This window comes from Zootoca vivipara, chromosome 9 (assembly GCF_965207765.1).
Source record: "Zootoca vivipara chromosome 9, rZooViv2.hap1.1, whole genome shotgun sequence".
Taxonomy (NCBI): Eukaryota; Metazoa; Chordata; class Lepidosauria; order Squamata; family Lacertidae; genus Zootoca; species Zootoca vivipara.
Window position 1 is genome coordinate 8,747,600 of NC_142592.1, and position 17,386 is coordinate 8,764,985.

At 45.4% G+C, this 17,386-nt stretch overlaps 1 protein-coding gene across 6 annotated transcripts in view; it reads right to left on the reverse strand.

Annotated features, from left to right (window-relative positions):
- CELSR1 (cadherin EGF LAG seven-pass G-type receptor 1) overlaps positions 1 to 8,755 on the reverse strand; it is a 158,810-nt gene extending 150,055 nt beyond the window's left edge. For all 6 annotated transcript variants that reach the window (XM_088651809.1, XM_060279378.2, XM_060279377.2 and 3 more), the window contains exon 1: positions 2,992 to 8,755. In XM_088651809.1, coding sequence (XP_088507935.1) covers positions 2,992 to 6,604 — 3,613 coding nt within the window. In that variant the 5' untranslated portion in view covers positions 6,605 to 8,755. The remainder of the gene's footprint in view (positions 1 to 2,991) is intronic.
- Positions 8,756 to 17,386: the final 8,631 nt, after the last annotated feature.

A 17,386-nucleotide genomic window follows, 5' to 3' on the forward strand; every position in this document is an offset into this window, starting at 1 on the left:
AACGCATTAATTGAATTCCAATGCATTCCTATGGGAAACCGCGATTCGCTAGACGAATTTTTCGTAAAACGCATTCGTCTAGCGAGGCAAGTTCCGCTTGAAAAATCCTTTCGTTACGCGGAAATTTCGTTAAGCAGGGCATTCGTTAAGCGAGGCACCACTGTACATATGTGCACTGTGATACCTGATTTGGACAAAAATCCTTTGTATATATAGAAAAAAGGTATCACACCTAATCAAAGACTGCATGTCCCCCCTCCATATGGGAATGTTTTCCATGTAATTAACCTGACATAGCCCTTATTTTGGGTCTGCATGAAGATGTTTAGGTCAATGGGGCAAACCTATGGATACAAGCACAGAAAACCAAATACTGTACGTTGAGATCAACAGATTTGTGTACAATAGTTAAGTGATAATGTTGGAACCTTAGAATGTTTAGCTTTCTTTGAATAGCAATGGGAATCAAGATGATAGGCTTCCTGTCCACCCACTGAAATCTTCAGAATTATTATAGTGTGAACACTAATTAAAAATAGCTCTTTCCTGTCTTTTTACCCCAAGCAGAGTCCTTTGAGGTTTGTTTTATGACCTACACTTCATCTTCTGACATTAGATAAGAACCTACTTTTCTCTATCAGTTGATTCAGCTTGTTAATGGCTCTGTGCATGTCACCCAAATACAAGCCACTGCAAGCCCAGAGAATTGAGTGTATTATCTCTGGAAATCTTTAACCAGCGGGGAAGTAACAATTATGTGCTAACCACAATTAGACACTTCTAAAGTTGGTCATGAAACCTAAGTCAGTTGTCAAGTGGAATATAGCATGGTTGTTAGCACCACTTTCACTAGTCCAACAAATACGAGGAGCACACTGAATTTGGGTGTGGCTTGTGCCACTGATCTCAGTATGGCCATTCACTCCACAAGCGCTACATTCTAATTAGGTGTTGATAGAATCAGACTAATTTGAGTAACAAAGCAGCCAGAGAGAAACACCTCCCAAAACGTTATTTGCACACGCTGAATCCATTTCTCTCAAAAGTGAAAAGACTATCTGGAGTGAAAAGCATTACTAACAAGATCCTGTTCACAATGGGTCTCAAAAGGTCAACAAGAGTTGCAGCTGCCCAGGAGACCTGCAATAAAGACAGTGTGGAGAGGGACTGCAAAAGGCTAGGTGCTGCATTATTGATGCACAGTATGGGCTTCGATTATAAAGAGTTAAGTCCACAGTTTAAAATGAAAGCAGAGTTTAAGGGCCAAGTTTTGTCCAGGAGCTTTTTAAAGGGTTATTCAAAATACCCACGTAGGGAATGTGCCTTCAAAAAAAATATGTACAACTTGTAAGCATATCATCAAAATCACTGAATCATTTAAAAGCATAGCATTTTAACACAATAAATGCTTGCTAGCATATAGAACACACACACAGGCATATTATACTCGGTTATGGTATTTAAACAGCACACAAACTGCCTTTGCTGAATCACACCAAAGACAATCCCCCCCCCACTAACCCACCAGATGTCCCCTGGAAACCCATAAACACGGCATGAAGGAGATAATCATCTCCTGACATTTGTCCCCCTGCACCTGGTAATCACATCTGTCATTTCTGAGAATGCTTCTACCATTTCTTACCAACTCCTAACCTTCGATCAGAGTGCAGACTTTACTAAAACTACTTTCAAAGCCAATTTTCGTGTAACCATTGCAATTCAAGCCTATAACTTCAAACCAATCTGCTGGTAACAAGCCTCAGAAGCAAATACAACTGGTGGAGCAGGTCTTGTCCATGAAAGCATATGCAAAAATACATATATTAAGACACAATCCAGCATAGATTAATCACTTTTAAATCCCATTTATTTCAACAGAAGCGTGTTAGCTGCACATGGAAAAAGAGAGATCAAAATGTGCTTAAACTTGGCACAAGTATGGTTAACATTTTAAGTGCCATTGCACTTTATTTTCCTGCAACAGGCGATCAAGACTACTCTTCTAAAAAATTGTCCTTCAAGATCCAATATTGCCTCAGAATATTTCTAGAGCCCCATTTAATTCTGAATGTGAACAATCTTCTTCTTTTCTCTGCTTCAGATCTAGTGGTGCATTGTTCCCACAGCAGCATCAGTCTAATCCTCACTAATATAGCAAATGCATTTAGATTCACTTTGGCTAAGCAGAATCTGCTGTGTTAATCATCAAACAGGATGCTATGGAATTTGGCCTTGAAGTATTATCCTCTTACTAAGATGTTTTTGGAAAGAATGGCAACAAATGTACAAAAGGAATTGATTCTGGAGAGTCTTCTGTTTTGCTTTCCTATTAGGACAACTAATAATAAGTATGACCATTAATATTTACAAATTTGGCTAATAAAATGCTAAGAATGCAAAAGAAATTCATACATTTTTCATATCTTTGTGTAATACCCCACTGTGATTTTACAATGTAAGAGACATTTTTCAGCAACATTAAGACACATTAATCTTCATGCTATACACACACACATAGGGACACATCTCTTGCTAGAGAAGTCAGTGAAGCTTCCTCTTACTACTAATTTAACTGTTCTTTTGACTACAGCCTTGAACATATATCAATGAAAACTGTGGCTAGGTTTAAATTACCAGTATTATGCTCAACATTCAAATAGCTTAATCCTACCCAGCAGCAAGAATGCAGACACATTTAAGTTTTCTTCCTAAACAGAAATGTTTCTGTGGATCAAAATAAGATTGGTTAAATTCCACTACAAAGTAATGTCAGGGCAAAGCACACAGCTTTTAAAGTTTCCATGGCTGCTCTCCAAAAATTTACCCTCCCCCCTCAAAAGAAGTCTCAGGATATCAAAGAGGCACAAACAGGCACAAAGTCCACACTTGCCTATGCCAACATATTTGGCCACTAAACAACTTTCTGCCACCATTTGTAGCTACTATCTGTAGTCACCAAAATTAAAAACAAACAACGTGCTTCCTTACCTGAAACCGACACTTTCATTATGGCTTCCAAGGGTCTGTTGTTGTCCAAGTCACGGCTAAGCTTAAGTTCTCCAGTAGCAGAGTCCAAAAGCAGCAGATTTAACTCATTGCCCTGGACAAAGGTGTAATCAAGTTGGTCTGATATATCAGGATCATGAGCAGGGATCTTGCCAATCACCCCAGAAGGGAAGCTATTGGACTTATTGGTGACATAATTGTTGAAAAGGATCTGGAAGTCTTGCAGCACAGGAGGGTTGTCATTCTGATCTTGAAGGCGTATGTGTACAGTGGCTCGACTCACAAGTGGGGCTGAGGTAGCTTGCACCACAATGACATACTCTGTCTGGCTCTCATAATCTAGATCCATCAGGGCTGTGAGATCACCATTAAGAAGGTCAAGCTGGAAGACCTCAGGGATGTTCCCTTCCACGATCTGATACATGATTTGTGCATTGGTTCCCTCATCGGGGTCTACAGCACTGATCCGGGCTACAATGGAACCCACGGGGCTATTCTCCTCCACAAAAATGTCAAATTCATCTTGCTGAAATACAGGTGGATTATCGTTGATATCCAGCACAGTAACCTGAATATCCACAGAGGCTTTGAGGGGTGGACTGCCCCTATCCACAGCAAAAGCCCTCAGGCTGTAGATAGCCACATTTTCGCGGTCCAGCTTGCGCAGCGTCCGTATCACCCCTGATGTGGCCTCAATGTAAAAATCACCATCGCCATCATCACCACCCTGGAAGGTATAAAGGATGCGGCCATTAGGGCCAGAGTCACGGTCAGTGGCGGACACCTGCAAGACACTGGTGGAGAGGGGCACATCTTCAAAGACTGCACCCTGGTAGCGGTCACGAAGGAAACGGGGCGTATTGTCATTGGAATCCAAAATGAGGATCTCCACATAGGTGGTGTCAGATTTCTGAGGGATCCCGTTGTCCTGGGCTGTGATGGCCAGTGTGTAAGAGGCTTGGTCCTCATAGTCTAGCTCCATCAAAGTTGTGATTGTGCCCGTGTCAGGGTCGATGCGAAATTGAGGGATGTTATCCTCCAGGATGTAAGTGATCCTAGCATTCTCCCCAGTATCCTCATCAGTGGCACTAATAGTTACAATGGGTGTGCCAATGGGCTTGTCTTCACTGACACTCACGGTGTAGTGGGAACTCTGGAAAACTGGTCGGTGCGTGTTGGCATCTGTGACATTGATGAAGACTTGGACAGTGTCAAATAGAGTTCCGTCAGAAGCAGTGACAGTCAGCACATACTGCCTCTCTTGCTTGTAATCCAGTGGCAAGGCCAGAGTGATCAGCCCACCTGCACTCTGACTAGTGATAGAAAAGCGGTTCCTAGTGTTGCCACTAGTGATCTGGTAGGTCACCACACTGTTGACATCCTTGTCCACCGCCGTCAGCGTCAAGACACTGCTGCCTACTGTCGCGTCCTCATTAAGCCTGAGCTGGTAAACTTTTTCAGTGAAAGTAGGGCTGTTATCGTTGACATCGAGGACGGTGATGGACACACTGGCTGAGGAAGTCATGACAGGGATACCATTGTCCCTGGCCTCCACCCCAAAGTGGTAGTTCTCGACAGTCTCCCGGTCAAGCTCAGCTGACACTGTAATCCACCCGGTGCTATTGTTGATCTGGAATGGGAAGCCCATGTCCCCACCTGGAGACACCAGTGCAGAAGGGTGAGGCAGCTCAATGAGTTTGTATTCCAAGCGGGCATTATCTCCAGAGTCAGCATCTACTGCCTGAATGTGTAACACTGAGTAACCCAAAGGGACGTTCTCTAGCACAGTGGCTTGAAAAGGGGTGCTTACAAAAATGGGGGCATTATCATTGACATCCAAAACTTGAATGGACACCATCCCACTAGAATTTATCTGTGGAGGCCGCCCTGCATCCTGGGCCTTGATCCTCAGTGTGTATTCTCGGATAGTCTCATAGTCCAGGGGGTTGATCAAGTCAATGGAACCGGAAAAAGAATGGATGTAAAACTGTCCTTTGAGGTTCCCGCTCACGATGCTGTAGTGCACCTGGGCGTTGTTGCCGCGGTCTCGGTCTGTAGCTTGCACTTGCAGCACTTGGCTATTTACCGGGGCGTCCTCTGGGATTTGCACCAAGTAGCGTTTCTCGCTAAACTGTGGCGAGTTGTCGTTCTCATCCTCGACTGTGATATGTACCGTGACTGTGGCGCTTCGAGGACCGGGCTCTTTACCTTGGTCGTTGGCTTCGACCAAAAGATGATATTCAGAGACCTCCTCTCTGTCCACAGGGGCACAGGTCCTCACGACACCAGAGTGAGGGTCAATCTCAAAGACTCCCTCCCCAGCACCCGGTTCCAGGATACGATAGAGCAGATTAGCATTGTCTGGGGCATCCTCGTCCGTCGCACGAATCGTCAGCACCTCGTAACCCACCTCCAGGTTCTCCCGAATGTTTTCCCGGTACTCCGGCTGCTCAAACACCGGGCCATGGTCGTTGGTGTCACTCACTGTCACCGTCAGGAAGGTGACGGCTGAGCGGTGCCGCGGCACACTGTGGTCTGCTGCGATCACTTGAAGCACGTGGGTGTCCTTTGTCTCGCGGTCCAGGCTGCGGGTGGTGACCACCACGCCCGTGTCGGCGTCGATGGCGAAGTAGTCGTTGGAGCGCTTGTCAAAGAACGCCTCCATGGAGTACGTCAGCCGGCCCGCCTCGCCCGGGTCATGGGCTTCCAAGGTGATGACGGTCGTGCCCGCTGGCTGGTTCTCTGCAATTGACACTTGGTAGTTGGGCAGCTTGAACTGCGGAGGGTGATTGGCACTCCTCAGCGTCCGTTGTGGCCAAGAACCCCGGCTGCCCTCCCTCCCCACCCGCCATTCCTGAGAGGCTGCCCGCCTCTTCCTACCCAACCTGCCTCCGGGCCCACCTGCTGCCCACTCCCTTCCCTCAAAATGGCGCCCACCAAACTCGACCAGGACCTCCCCGGGGCCCCTGGTCACGTGACAAAGAAGCCTCAAGCTTTTCCCCCCTTCTCCCTCAGGGCTCCTGAGGGGAGGCCCGTCGAGGCACCGGCAGCGCGGGAAACTCGTCAAGGCCCGCAGCGCCTCCAGGAGCGGCGTCTCCTCTTCCTCGTCCTCCGTCCCCTCCTGAGGCTCCGGGGCGGCGAGGCAGCTAGGCAGGCCGCGCAGCCTCCGCCTCAGCGCGGGGCCCGCGTCGGGGACGGACAGGTGCGCCGGGGCTCCGGCCCGTCGGCGACTGAGGCAGCCGGGCCCGTGCAGGTAGGCCGCCAGTCGCAGCGTGAGGGAAACGCCGCCTGCGCGGGAAACCAAGCGCAGGCGCAGAGGCAGCGGATTGGGCGCCCCGGCGTCGCCGCACCGCGCGGGCACCGCGGTCCTCCGCAGCAGCCCGCCGGGCGTCACCTCCACGGCTTCCCTCAGCGCGCGCGGCGTGCGAGCTTCGTCCAGCGCGTAGAGCCACCCGGGCCCCACGGACACGTCCAGCAGCAGCGGGGCCCCGGCGGCGGCGGCTTCGTCGACGTGCAGCTCCCAAGCGGCGGTCGCCACGGGGCCCAGCAGCGCGAGCCACGGCAGCCAGGCGGCCACGGACGAGCGGCGCGGCATCTCCAGGGCGGCCGCGGGGCGACAAAATCCATCCACCCGGCCGCGCTGCTGCTCATCCGGCGTCGTCGTCCATGAGCGCCCGCTTATGTGCCCCCTCAGGAGGGCAAACTTTCCTTTTTATATAAAAGTTCAAAATGGCTCCTCGTATCCCGCCACCGGAGATGAACCTGCGCCTCTCGCCTCGGTGTGGGCGGCGGCTCCTTTCAGCAGCTGCCCCAAAGCATCGCTCCCTCAGGGGAGAGGATTCCCCCGCCGGTGCCCTGACGGATCCCAGGCAGCCGGTCCCAGTCCGTCGATCTCCTCTACCTCTCGCCCCTTTTCACGGAGCCACCGCAGACTTCCAATCCCCGGCGAAAGGAAAAAGCCTCTCGCGTCAGTCCGGGGAAGTTTGGCTCCGGCACGTGCGCTCGGGAAAAGTTCGCCGCCGGGCTCTGGATCTCCGCTTCTCCGCCTCCTCTCCTGTGCTGGCTGCTGATTCCTCCACCGGAGATCTCTATGGAGATCGGCTGCTGCAAAAGCCGCCCCCGAGGAGGCAGACAGGCGTCGGTGCCTGAGGAGGAGTTTCCTGGCTTTGCGCGATCTCCTCTTCTCCTCGCCCCTTTTCACGGAGCCATCGCAGCCTCCCTTCTCCCGCGGCGCAGATCCCAGGAGACGGATCCGCCCGGGGTAAGTTTGGCTCCGGCACGTGCACTCGGGAAAAGTTCGCCGCCCGGGCTCTGGATTTCCGCCTCTCCTGTTGCTGCTAATTCCTCCCCACCGGAGATCTCTAGGGAGATGGGACGCTGCAAAAGCCGCCCCCGAGGAGGCAGGCGATCGGACGGGCAGGCTGCCGTCGGTGCCCGAGGAGGAGTTTCCTGCCTTTGCGCGCAACGGAGCAGAGGCAACCTGCGCCGAGGGAGAGGCGGGGAATCTGGGATGGAGGAGCTGCCGGCGAGAGGGAGGGAGAGGCGGTCCCGGGGCGGCTCGGTCGGGCCCCTTCTGCCTCGCCTGGTCGGCAGCGGCCCCTGTCGTCCGCAGGGCAGGAGTTTGCCGGGAAGGCACATGGGCGGCATATAGATGATAAACATTCATGCCGATGCCCACAGAGGATGGTCAGAAGGCACCTTGAGGATCTTGAGCAGTGCCGGATTTAAGTATAAGCTAAACAAGCTATAGGTTAGGGCCCCACACTCTTGGGGGCGCCAAAAAAAATTAAAGGAAAAAAAACCCTGGATGTACATTTCCAGAATATAAGATAAAAAAAGAAATGAAATAAAACCTACATACAGCAACAGTGTTTTGTGTTGTGTAGGCTCTTATTTGTTATGTACAAATGGCTTTAGATACCTATTAGGTCCATAAATTACCATATATCATATATCTTTCCCACTATTTAACATTCAACACAAAACACAGGGACAATTTCTTGTTGACAAAGGACAGCTGGACTGGGCATATAAAGGGCCCCCATTACCTCCAGTAGCTTAGGGCCTCATCAGACCTAAATCCAGCCCTGATCAGGAGTCCAACCCCACTGCGGTGCAAGAATATGCAGCTGTCCCATGGGTGTGGGAATTGAACCTGCAACTCACCCCCTCTGTTTTATTTATGCTTTTCAGGTTTATACGTTTCACTAATTTTGCAATCAAAGCTTGACTTCCTTCCCCCTCTTTCTGCTTCTCCTTAAATTTATTTTCAATATCTTCTGCATATCCAGATTAACTTGATTTGCTCATTTAGTCATCTTCTTTAAATATACAGTATATATAACTGCAGGTTACTACAATAATCCTGCCAATGTTCTTATCTGTTTACAATTTATCTGTCAATATTCAATAAAAAGTTTCCATTCATTTATAAAAAGTTTTTTATCTTGATATCTTAGTCTTCCTTTTTTAAAAAAAAAAACACCCGCATTTATTTATTTATTTGGTGTTTTTTTAATTGAAATTTTACAGTCACAAACATACAACATAAAGACAAGATTCCAAAGAATCTCCAGGACTTCCGTCCTCCCCTTTGTGGGTCCTATTATTAATCATTTCCTCCTGCATCTCTTATAACAATCCAAACCTTTTCCAGTACTGTACATCTCAATTATATACAAAATTCACCATTAAACTACAAGTGTTATTCAGATCCTGCTAACAATTCCTTATTAAAATTTTGGTCTTCCTGATTTCTTATTCTTCCAGTAAGTTTCACTATTTCTGCATATTCCATAAGTTTTTGTCTCCATTCTTCCTTTGCTGGGACTTCTGCTCCTTTCCATTTTGGGGTGAGTAACATTCTTGTCGCATACATTCTAGTAGCATACATGAATAAGTTTCTATACAGTTTAGCTAGTTCTATCCCTATAATTCCCAAAAGAAAAGCTGGGTTTTTTTAAAAAAACAAACATTATTTTAAACATCCTTTTCAATTCATTATATATCATTTCCCAGTAAGCTTTAACCTTACTACAAGACCACCACATATGATAAAAATAACCTTCTTTCTCTTTACATTTCCAACACTAGCTGCCCTGTGGAACCCCTTCCCATCAGATGCCAAGGAGATAAACAACTGTCTGACTTTTAGAAGACATCTGAAGGCAACCCTGTATCAGGAAATTTTTTAATGTCTAATGTTTTGCAATTTTTTAATGTGCTGTAAGCAGCCTAGAGTGGCTGGCTGGGGAAAGCCAGCCAGATAGGCGTGGTATAAATAATAAAATTATTATTATTATTATCATCATCATCATCAGCGCCATGCTCAAAATAATAATAATTTATTATTTGTACGCTCCCCATCTGACTGGGTTCCCCCAGCCAACATACATAAAAACATTAAAAAGCTTCCCTATTCAGGGCTGCCTTCAGGTGTCTTCAGAAGATTTTGTAGTTACCGCACTTGATATCTGATGGGAGTGCAGGTGCCACAGCCGAGAAGGACCTCTGCTGGTTCCCTGTAACTTCACTTCTCGCGTCCAGGCTGAAGGACAGGGGTGGAGACGCTCCTTCAGGTATACTGTACAGGGCTGAGGCTGCCTTAGGCTATCAAGCAGTGTAAAAAACAACAACAAGGAAACAGGGAAATGCCACTTCCTGATAACTCTTTGCTGTGTAAAGCCTGATCTGGTAAACTCATTATAGAATCATAGAATTGTAGGAAGGGACCCTGAGGATCATCTAATCCAAACCCCTGCAATACAGGAATCCTGCCCACAGCCATCCCTGTGTGGGCTTGAACAACCAACCTTCCCATTAACAGCCAATTGCTTGAGAATAATTACTGTGTAATTCCGTGGGACATATATATCTGAGTAAACAAGCATCAGGTTGGTTTGGAAGTAACCAGTTTTGGAAGAAAAATCTGCTCACAGCAAAAAAATATGCACAAATAAATATAAAAGGGAAGGAAGGAAATAAAGACATGCCAACTGGTTTCTTGTCTCCCTTGGCCTGAAAGTGAGAAGAGTGTCGCAACCCCACCCATAGCCGCGCTTTGACTGAACTTAACTGCCCAGGGGTCCTTTGCCTTTGCCTCTAGGCTGCATCAACAAAAGTATAGTGTCCTAATCAAGGGGAGTAGTAGTACCACTCTATTCTGCCTTGGTCAGACTGCACCTGGAATACTGTATCGAGTTCTGGGCCCCACAATTTAAGAAGGATGTTGACAAGGTGGAACGTGTGCAGAGGGGAGCAACCAAGATGATCAAGGGTCTGGAAAGGAGATTCTGACTACGTATCAGGAAGAACTTTCTAACAGAGCTGTTCAACAGTGGGGAACGGACTCTCCTTCATTGGAGATTTTTAAGCAGAGGTTGAGATTCCTGCATTGCAGGGCATTCGACTAGATGACCCCCCGGGGTTCCTTGCAATTCTATTTTTTTCGATATGTCCAAAATCAGATCTCTATGGCATCATTCTGTAACAGCACAATGCATCATATTCAACTGTTCTGTTTGAGATGCAGAACTTCTACCCCCATACACAACTTGGAAGTATTTTAAGTACATCCTAATTCCAACTGCTTCTGAATCTGCATCTTTGAGCTGCACCTTTTCCCTGCTGCTACAGTGGCCTCTAGTGGCAAATGAGAGAGTTGCTTTTGTGCAGCAAAAATTCATTTTAAATAATGCACAGCAACTGAATTAATTTTAAAGCCATTCTCTGCATTATTATTAGACAATGTGTGTTATAGGATGTTTGTCTGTCATGATACTCAAATAAACTGCTTGAACATTTTATTGGCCTGCATATGGTGCAAAATAAGCATAGTTATGTGAAATTAAATTCATTTAGATCACTAGAAGCAAAGTTCAGATTAGTTTTGTTAAAATCAGTCAAATACAGTCATTCACAAGGCTGCAGTATACTTACTTGGAAGTAAGTTCCGCTGAACTCAGTAGGGTTTGCGTCTGAGTAAACCTACTTCAGAGAAAGATTTCTTTTTTATAATAAATTTTTATTTGTTTTACAGTTTAATTTTACATAAAATAGAATCAAAAAGTGTAGAATTCTCCAAATTCTTGGACTTCCTTCCTCCCCTCCGTGGAGTCCGCTAATAACCATTTTCCACTGTGTATCATATCCTGCATTTATCCCTAAAACACTTTACAATGGTATTTCTGGTTAAGAACTTAATTTGTTCCAGAGGTCCGTTCTTAACCTGAAATTGTTCTCAACCTGAAGCACCACTTTAGCTAATGGGGCCTCCTGCTGCCGCCACGCTGCCAGAGCACAATTTCTGTTCTCATCCTGAAGCAAAGTTCTTAACCTGAGGTACTATTTCTGGGTTAGCGGAGTTTGTAACCTGAAGCGTTTGGAACCTGAGGTACCACTGTATATCTATGGTTCTTTTCAGGAAAAGAATTCAATTGCTACTGATTTCAACAGAATGTGCACATGCTCTCCGTAATGGATTGCACTTAGGTTTCTATGGATTGCATCTGCCGTGGCGAAATCAGGGGAAATTATGGGGAAATTACAATGTGCTTAATAAGGTAGCTGTTCAAAAATATCTGTCCTTGATGAAATTGCTCCCATGATGAATTCACCTGCTGCGGTCACTATCGGTATTTGCAATCTATTCGTTAGGAAGGAATGTTGGGGTTTGTGTGTTGGAGTTAGGTGGAATCAAAATTTGGAATGGAAAATAGATCTCTATGTTTTTGTCTATGAAATAACATAGGAACCATGCATTGAAACAGATAGACTTCTGCTTCATCAAGCTCAGTATTGTTCTCAATGACTGGCATGAAGTCTCCTGGGTTTCAGATACCGTAGGGGCATTTTCCAGAACTATCTAGAGATGTTGGGAAACATGGGACTTCTGTATACAAAGCGCATATTCCAACACTGAGCTACAGCTACTGTGCTCTTCCTCCTTTTATCCTTGCAAGAACCTTGTGAGGCAGGTCTTCTACTTTGGCGATCACTCGTAGCCGAGTAAGATTGTCATTCCATAAACATTCCATAAACAGTTTTAACAGCAAGTCGGTAAGTGACTGTGGATGTCCAGGTTTCTGGGTGGGAGTTGATCATGGTGAGGGTTCTCCCTTGCGTCCTGAGTTCGAGTGCCTTCAAAGCCCATGGCACCCTTGGTAAATGCTATTCTCCAATTGGAGCGTTCGCAGGCCAGTGTTTCCCAGTTGTCAGTGTTTATACTACATTTTTAAAGATTTGCCTTCAGAGAGTTTTAAACCTCTTTTGTTGACCACCAGCATTATGCTTTCCATTTTTAAGTTCAGAATAGAGTAGTTGCTTTGGAAAATGATAATCGGGCATCCGAACAACACAACCAGTCCAATGAAGTTGATTTTGAAGAATCATTGCTTCGACACTGGTGATATTTGCTTCTTCTAGTACACTGGCATTAGTTCACCTGTCTTCCCAAGTGATGTGTAAATTTTTTTGGAGACACCGTTGATGGAATCTTTTGAGGAGTTGGAGATGGCATTTGTAAGTAGTCTATATTTCACAAGCATACTGTAAGGTTGGTAGTACAATAGCTTTGTAAACAAGTATTTTGGTTTCCCTGCAAATGTCCTGGTGAGGCAGGTAAGGTGATAGGCGGTAACTGACCCAGGATCACCCAGTTAACTTATTGGCTGAGCAGGGCTTGTGAGAGAAGGACTTCAGTAAGATGCAAGAAGCCTACTTGCTCTCCTGTTTGTTTCTAAGAAGGAATAGCTCGACACTTCATCTGTATGAAGAACCAAGCACTAATCTTATTGCTGTTTTTGGAAATGGCTCTGCAAAATTCCTCCCACTGACTTGTATTGTTTGAAAGCCAGGAAGAGTTTTCTCAACGGCTGACAGCCCTTATGCCAAGACTTTTTGTGCGAGACATCTTGGCAGCACACCAGCCAGCCTTGTACCTGAAAAGAAACAAGTTGCGACTCTCCTGCTGTAAATTTTATTCACCCAATAGCACGGCTGCTGTTTTTTAAAACTGCACAGGCGAAAGCTATCATTGGCTGTAATTAACTTATTTATGTCTTTAAACCTGATTACATTCTTCTAAGCTGAATGTACCCTCAGGAGGCCCTCTCCACCCTGCATTAGCATTACCTGTGAATTTTCCACACTCTAAACATGAAGGTCAACACCCCGCCTCCCCATATATCAGTGGGGAAATATCACAAGTTAAAACTTGCATTGAAACAAAAGCATTCATTAAACAGAGACAACAAGCAACTCTGAAGCACAGTCTCAGTCTCTGCTACTGGAGAAGCATGATTTATTCATTCTCTGGGTAGATTTGAGTAAGGAATATATCTAAACATCATACTAATGACATTTAAAACTTAAAAGAGAATGCTTAGCAGGGCTCAATTTAGCTGTAAGCAGTCTGGCTTATATTTATGCTCAGACTATCGCCCCACAATTCATGTTTGCTTAATTGTCTGGATCTCTTGAAAGGCTGATTCCAATTAATCCAGCCATGTTCTCTTTCCAGAATTGCCTCTCATCTAGATAGACATTTCACAAAGGCTGCCCTAGAGTTCTTTTGCAGGAGAAAAAAGCCCCTGAATCAGATTTTGCAGCCAGCATCTTGGCGCTTCAATGTAAGAGCAAATGTTGTAAAGAAATTTACAAGATACATCATGCAACCATCATATTTATGCATGCAAGTATGTATACCTTGTGATTTCTGTTGAATCCCTCATTGGCAGCACAAAGTGGTCTTATTTTGTTTCTGTGGTTCATTGCACAAAATCTTGTTCATTTCCTTTTCCTTTGCACTATTAATGTCTGCAACAATTATTTATTTACATTTGCATCCCACCCTTCCTCCAACAAGTGCAGAGTGGGCTCCACATATATATTTTTTTCATTTTATCATCCAAAGACCCATGAGCTAAGCTGAGAAGTGGAGACTGATCAGTCTAAGATCACTCAGGGAGAAGCCCTTCACTCACAACCCACAACTCTATTAATCCCTACTGTTTGTTTGCAATTCTATACCTATTTACCTGGGCCTGGGCATAAATCCCATTTGTCTCCATGAGCAGACATGCATAAGATTACAGTATTGCTGTGTCCAGCTTCACTACGTTATTTATTTAAATCATTCATAGCCTGCCCATTACAGCACCAAAAATGTACTCTAGTTGGACATAACAGCCTCATAAACTTTTAAAAACCATAAAAGGGAAGAAGGAGCATCTTGAAGATAAATGTGGGTAGGTCATTATAACATTGTGCAAATATGCATGTGAGTTATGCACATTCGTTTTAGCGCTCGGATGGGGTAAGCGATCTCTTCTACGGGAACTGCTTCAGTACAAATAAATAATTAGGAGATTCAAAAAAACACACAGCTGAACTGATTTTAGAGATGCTTTATTAGTAGAAAGAGCCTTATGAATTTGGGGGGGCGGGGCTGCATCTGTGCAGCAAAGTTGATTGAGAAGCCAAACAGGAACATTTGAAAAGCACCATTGAGTAGCACCCTGGAGAAAACAGCACTGGGGACCATTTAAAGAATGGAAAATTGGCCACCATGTGCATTTCAGCCCCTCTAATACCCACCCTGGGTGCTGAGTGCCAACAGGAATGAAGCAAAAGCAGGCTCACTGCGGTCACTTCCAGGCAACTTCGTCCTGATTTGCTTGCAGGGATATTAGATGACAATAGCTATTCAATGAAGATTTGTTGCGATCGGTTTGACTTTGCGACGGTTACAGTACTTTGCACTCCCCCTCAGTTCATTTTTCCATTGCTTCCCTTATTGCAAAAAGTCCAATGTTTGGGGGAAGGGGGTGGGAAGGGTTTCTGCTGCACAAGACCTCGAAATCAGCTTAAATTACGCAAGCTGAATTTAACAGTGTGTGATTGAAACACACACACACACACACACACCGCGTGCCTGACAGTTACCCAGCAGTCTGGGAGAAACAAGAAGGAGGTTCTGGCATGCTTTGGGAAACTCCAAATGTTACAGAGCTAACTTTAAATTAAGAAAAAGAACTACTGGTAATTAAGTATCTCCCTGATACTGATCATGCCCAGTAGACATGGAAAGTTTGCTTATTTGCTCAGAGCATTTATACCACGCTCTGTCCTTTATCCTGTGAAACCAAGGAAGCAGGAAAAGACAGGGCATTCTTGGGATGTGCCATATAGTTTGCCTTCAGCCCATAAAATCCACCTATATTCCAGCAAGAGGCTTGTGACAGGCTAATCAGATTGGGGGAATTATCTCTTGTTGTTATATATGCACCTGAATCCAAGCCTGTACTTGCTACCCAGATCATTCAAGCACCTTGCATCGTTTCATTAAAAGGGATCACTCAGTACAGTTTCATAAACAGGGAAACAACCCTCCCACTTTTAATAAATTGAACTGGTATTGCTGTGTTGCTTGTCAGCTATGTGTGTTAAGGTGTAATCTTGTTAGTTTAGCTATAATTATGTCATCTTGGGCAATTATAACCTAGGAAATTCCCCAGTGGTGTTTTTTCCCCCCAGAACGAAAACAAACTGGCCAGCCCAAACCAGATAATAAATGTGACGCTTGGTGTGTTGGGGGTGAGTACTTTGTGAGTGTTTGCCCAAATGGGCAAAGCAGGGTGGACCATATTGCTCTCCCCGTTCTTCACCTAACTCTGGGATCCATGTCCTATACAGTGGTACCTCGGGTTAAGAACTTAATTCGTTCTGGAGGTCCATTCTTAACCTGAAACTGTTCTTAACCTGAGGTACCACTTTAGCTAATGGGGCCTCCTGCTGCCGCCGCGCCACCACCGCACGATTTCTGTTTTCATCCTGAAGCAAAGTTCTTAACCTGAGGTACTATTTCTAGGTTAGTGGAGTCTGTAACCTGAAGCGTCTGTAACCCGAGGTACCACTGTATTTAGCATTATCTCTTGCTGTCCTAAGAATAAGTGAGGATTTGCTCACAAGTTTATTGACAGCTGCACAATAACTAGAAAGTGGAAGGGGCAAGCAGAATATAAAATGGAAGAATGGTATAAAGAGGTATGAGATAATAGCTTTTAATGATAAATTAACATGTGCTATTAAGGTAAGATGGGGAATATGCAGGAGATACGATTTTGAGGAGATATGGAAGGTGTTTGTAGAATTTGTACTGTTAAAGCGGAAAGGGGTTAAACCATCGCAAGAGGTGTTGAAATTTTGGGAAGTTGGCTAGTAACAATGGAATGGTCTTGGTGGTGGGTGCACATTTTTCTTCTTATTTATTTATGATCATTACTTTGTGAAAATAAAATTTTAACAATTTTTTTAAGGAGGGGAGGATAAGAGAGGATGCACAGTTTGCAGACCATGCCAACTCGATTCATTTGTGGAGCAGGGGGTGGGGACTCACAGCAACACCAAAGATAACAGGAGCCATTCCCCGCACTTCCTGTTTTGCACTGTTCTTTTTTAGGGATGGTCTTTGTTAAATAATGAAATCAGGCACAGGCTGCAGGCTGGAAGAGAGACTGTATGTGGACTTGAGGGGGAAGGGGTTCAAGCTTCAGTTTCTATTGTCAAAAAAAAACCCCACAGATACCCAGATTACATCTGCTGAGGAGCAGAGAAAGGCATGCCCTCTGACTCTTTCTTTGAGAGGTGTCCCCCCACCTCATGTTTAGAGCATCCCAGAGAGGTCGAAAACAAGTCCAGAGCAGCAACCAAATTAGCAGAGGAGATAGAAAAGAAGAGCTGCTTAGGCAGTTCCTCCACATCACAGACAAATTGCTTAGACTGGGGAACAGGTTCAGAGATTAGGGCACTGCGGAAGCCCCCCCCCCAATCCCTGCTGAGCCATGCATGGGATTCCAGAGGTCTTGGTCCTCAACCAGGGTCTGCGCCCCTTTGTTTCCAAGTATAATTCAAAGTGTTGGTGCTGACCTTTAAAGCCCTAAACGGCCTCGGTCCAGTATACCTGAAGGAGCGTCTCCACCTCCATCGTTCTGCCCGGACACTGAGGTCCAGTGCCGAGGGCCTTCTGGCGGTTCCCTCGCTGCGAGAAGCCAAGATACAGGGAACCAGGCAGAGGGCTTTCTCGGTAGTGGCACCCACCCTGTGGAACACCCTCCCACCAGATGTCAAAGAGAAAAACAACTACCAGACTTTTAGAGGACATCTGAAGGCAGCCCTGTTTAGGGAAGCTTTTAATGTTTAATAAATTATTGTATTTTAATATTTCTGTTGGAAGCTGCCCAGAGTGGCTGGGGAAACCCAGCCAGATGGGCGGGGTATAAATATTATTATTATTATTATTATTATTATTATTATTATTATTATTATTATTAGACTTGAAGATGCAGTGGAGATTCCCTTGGAGTCCAAGGCATCTCTC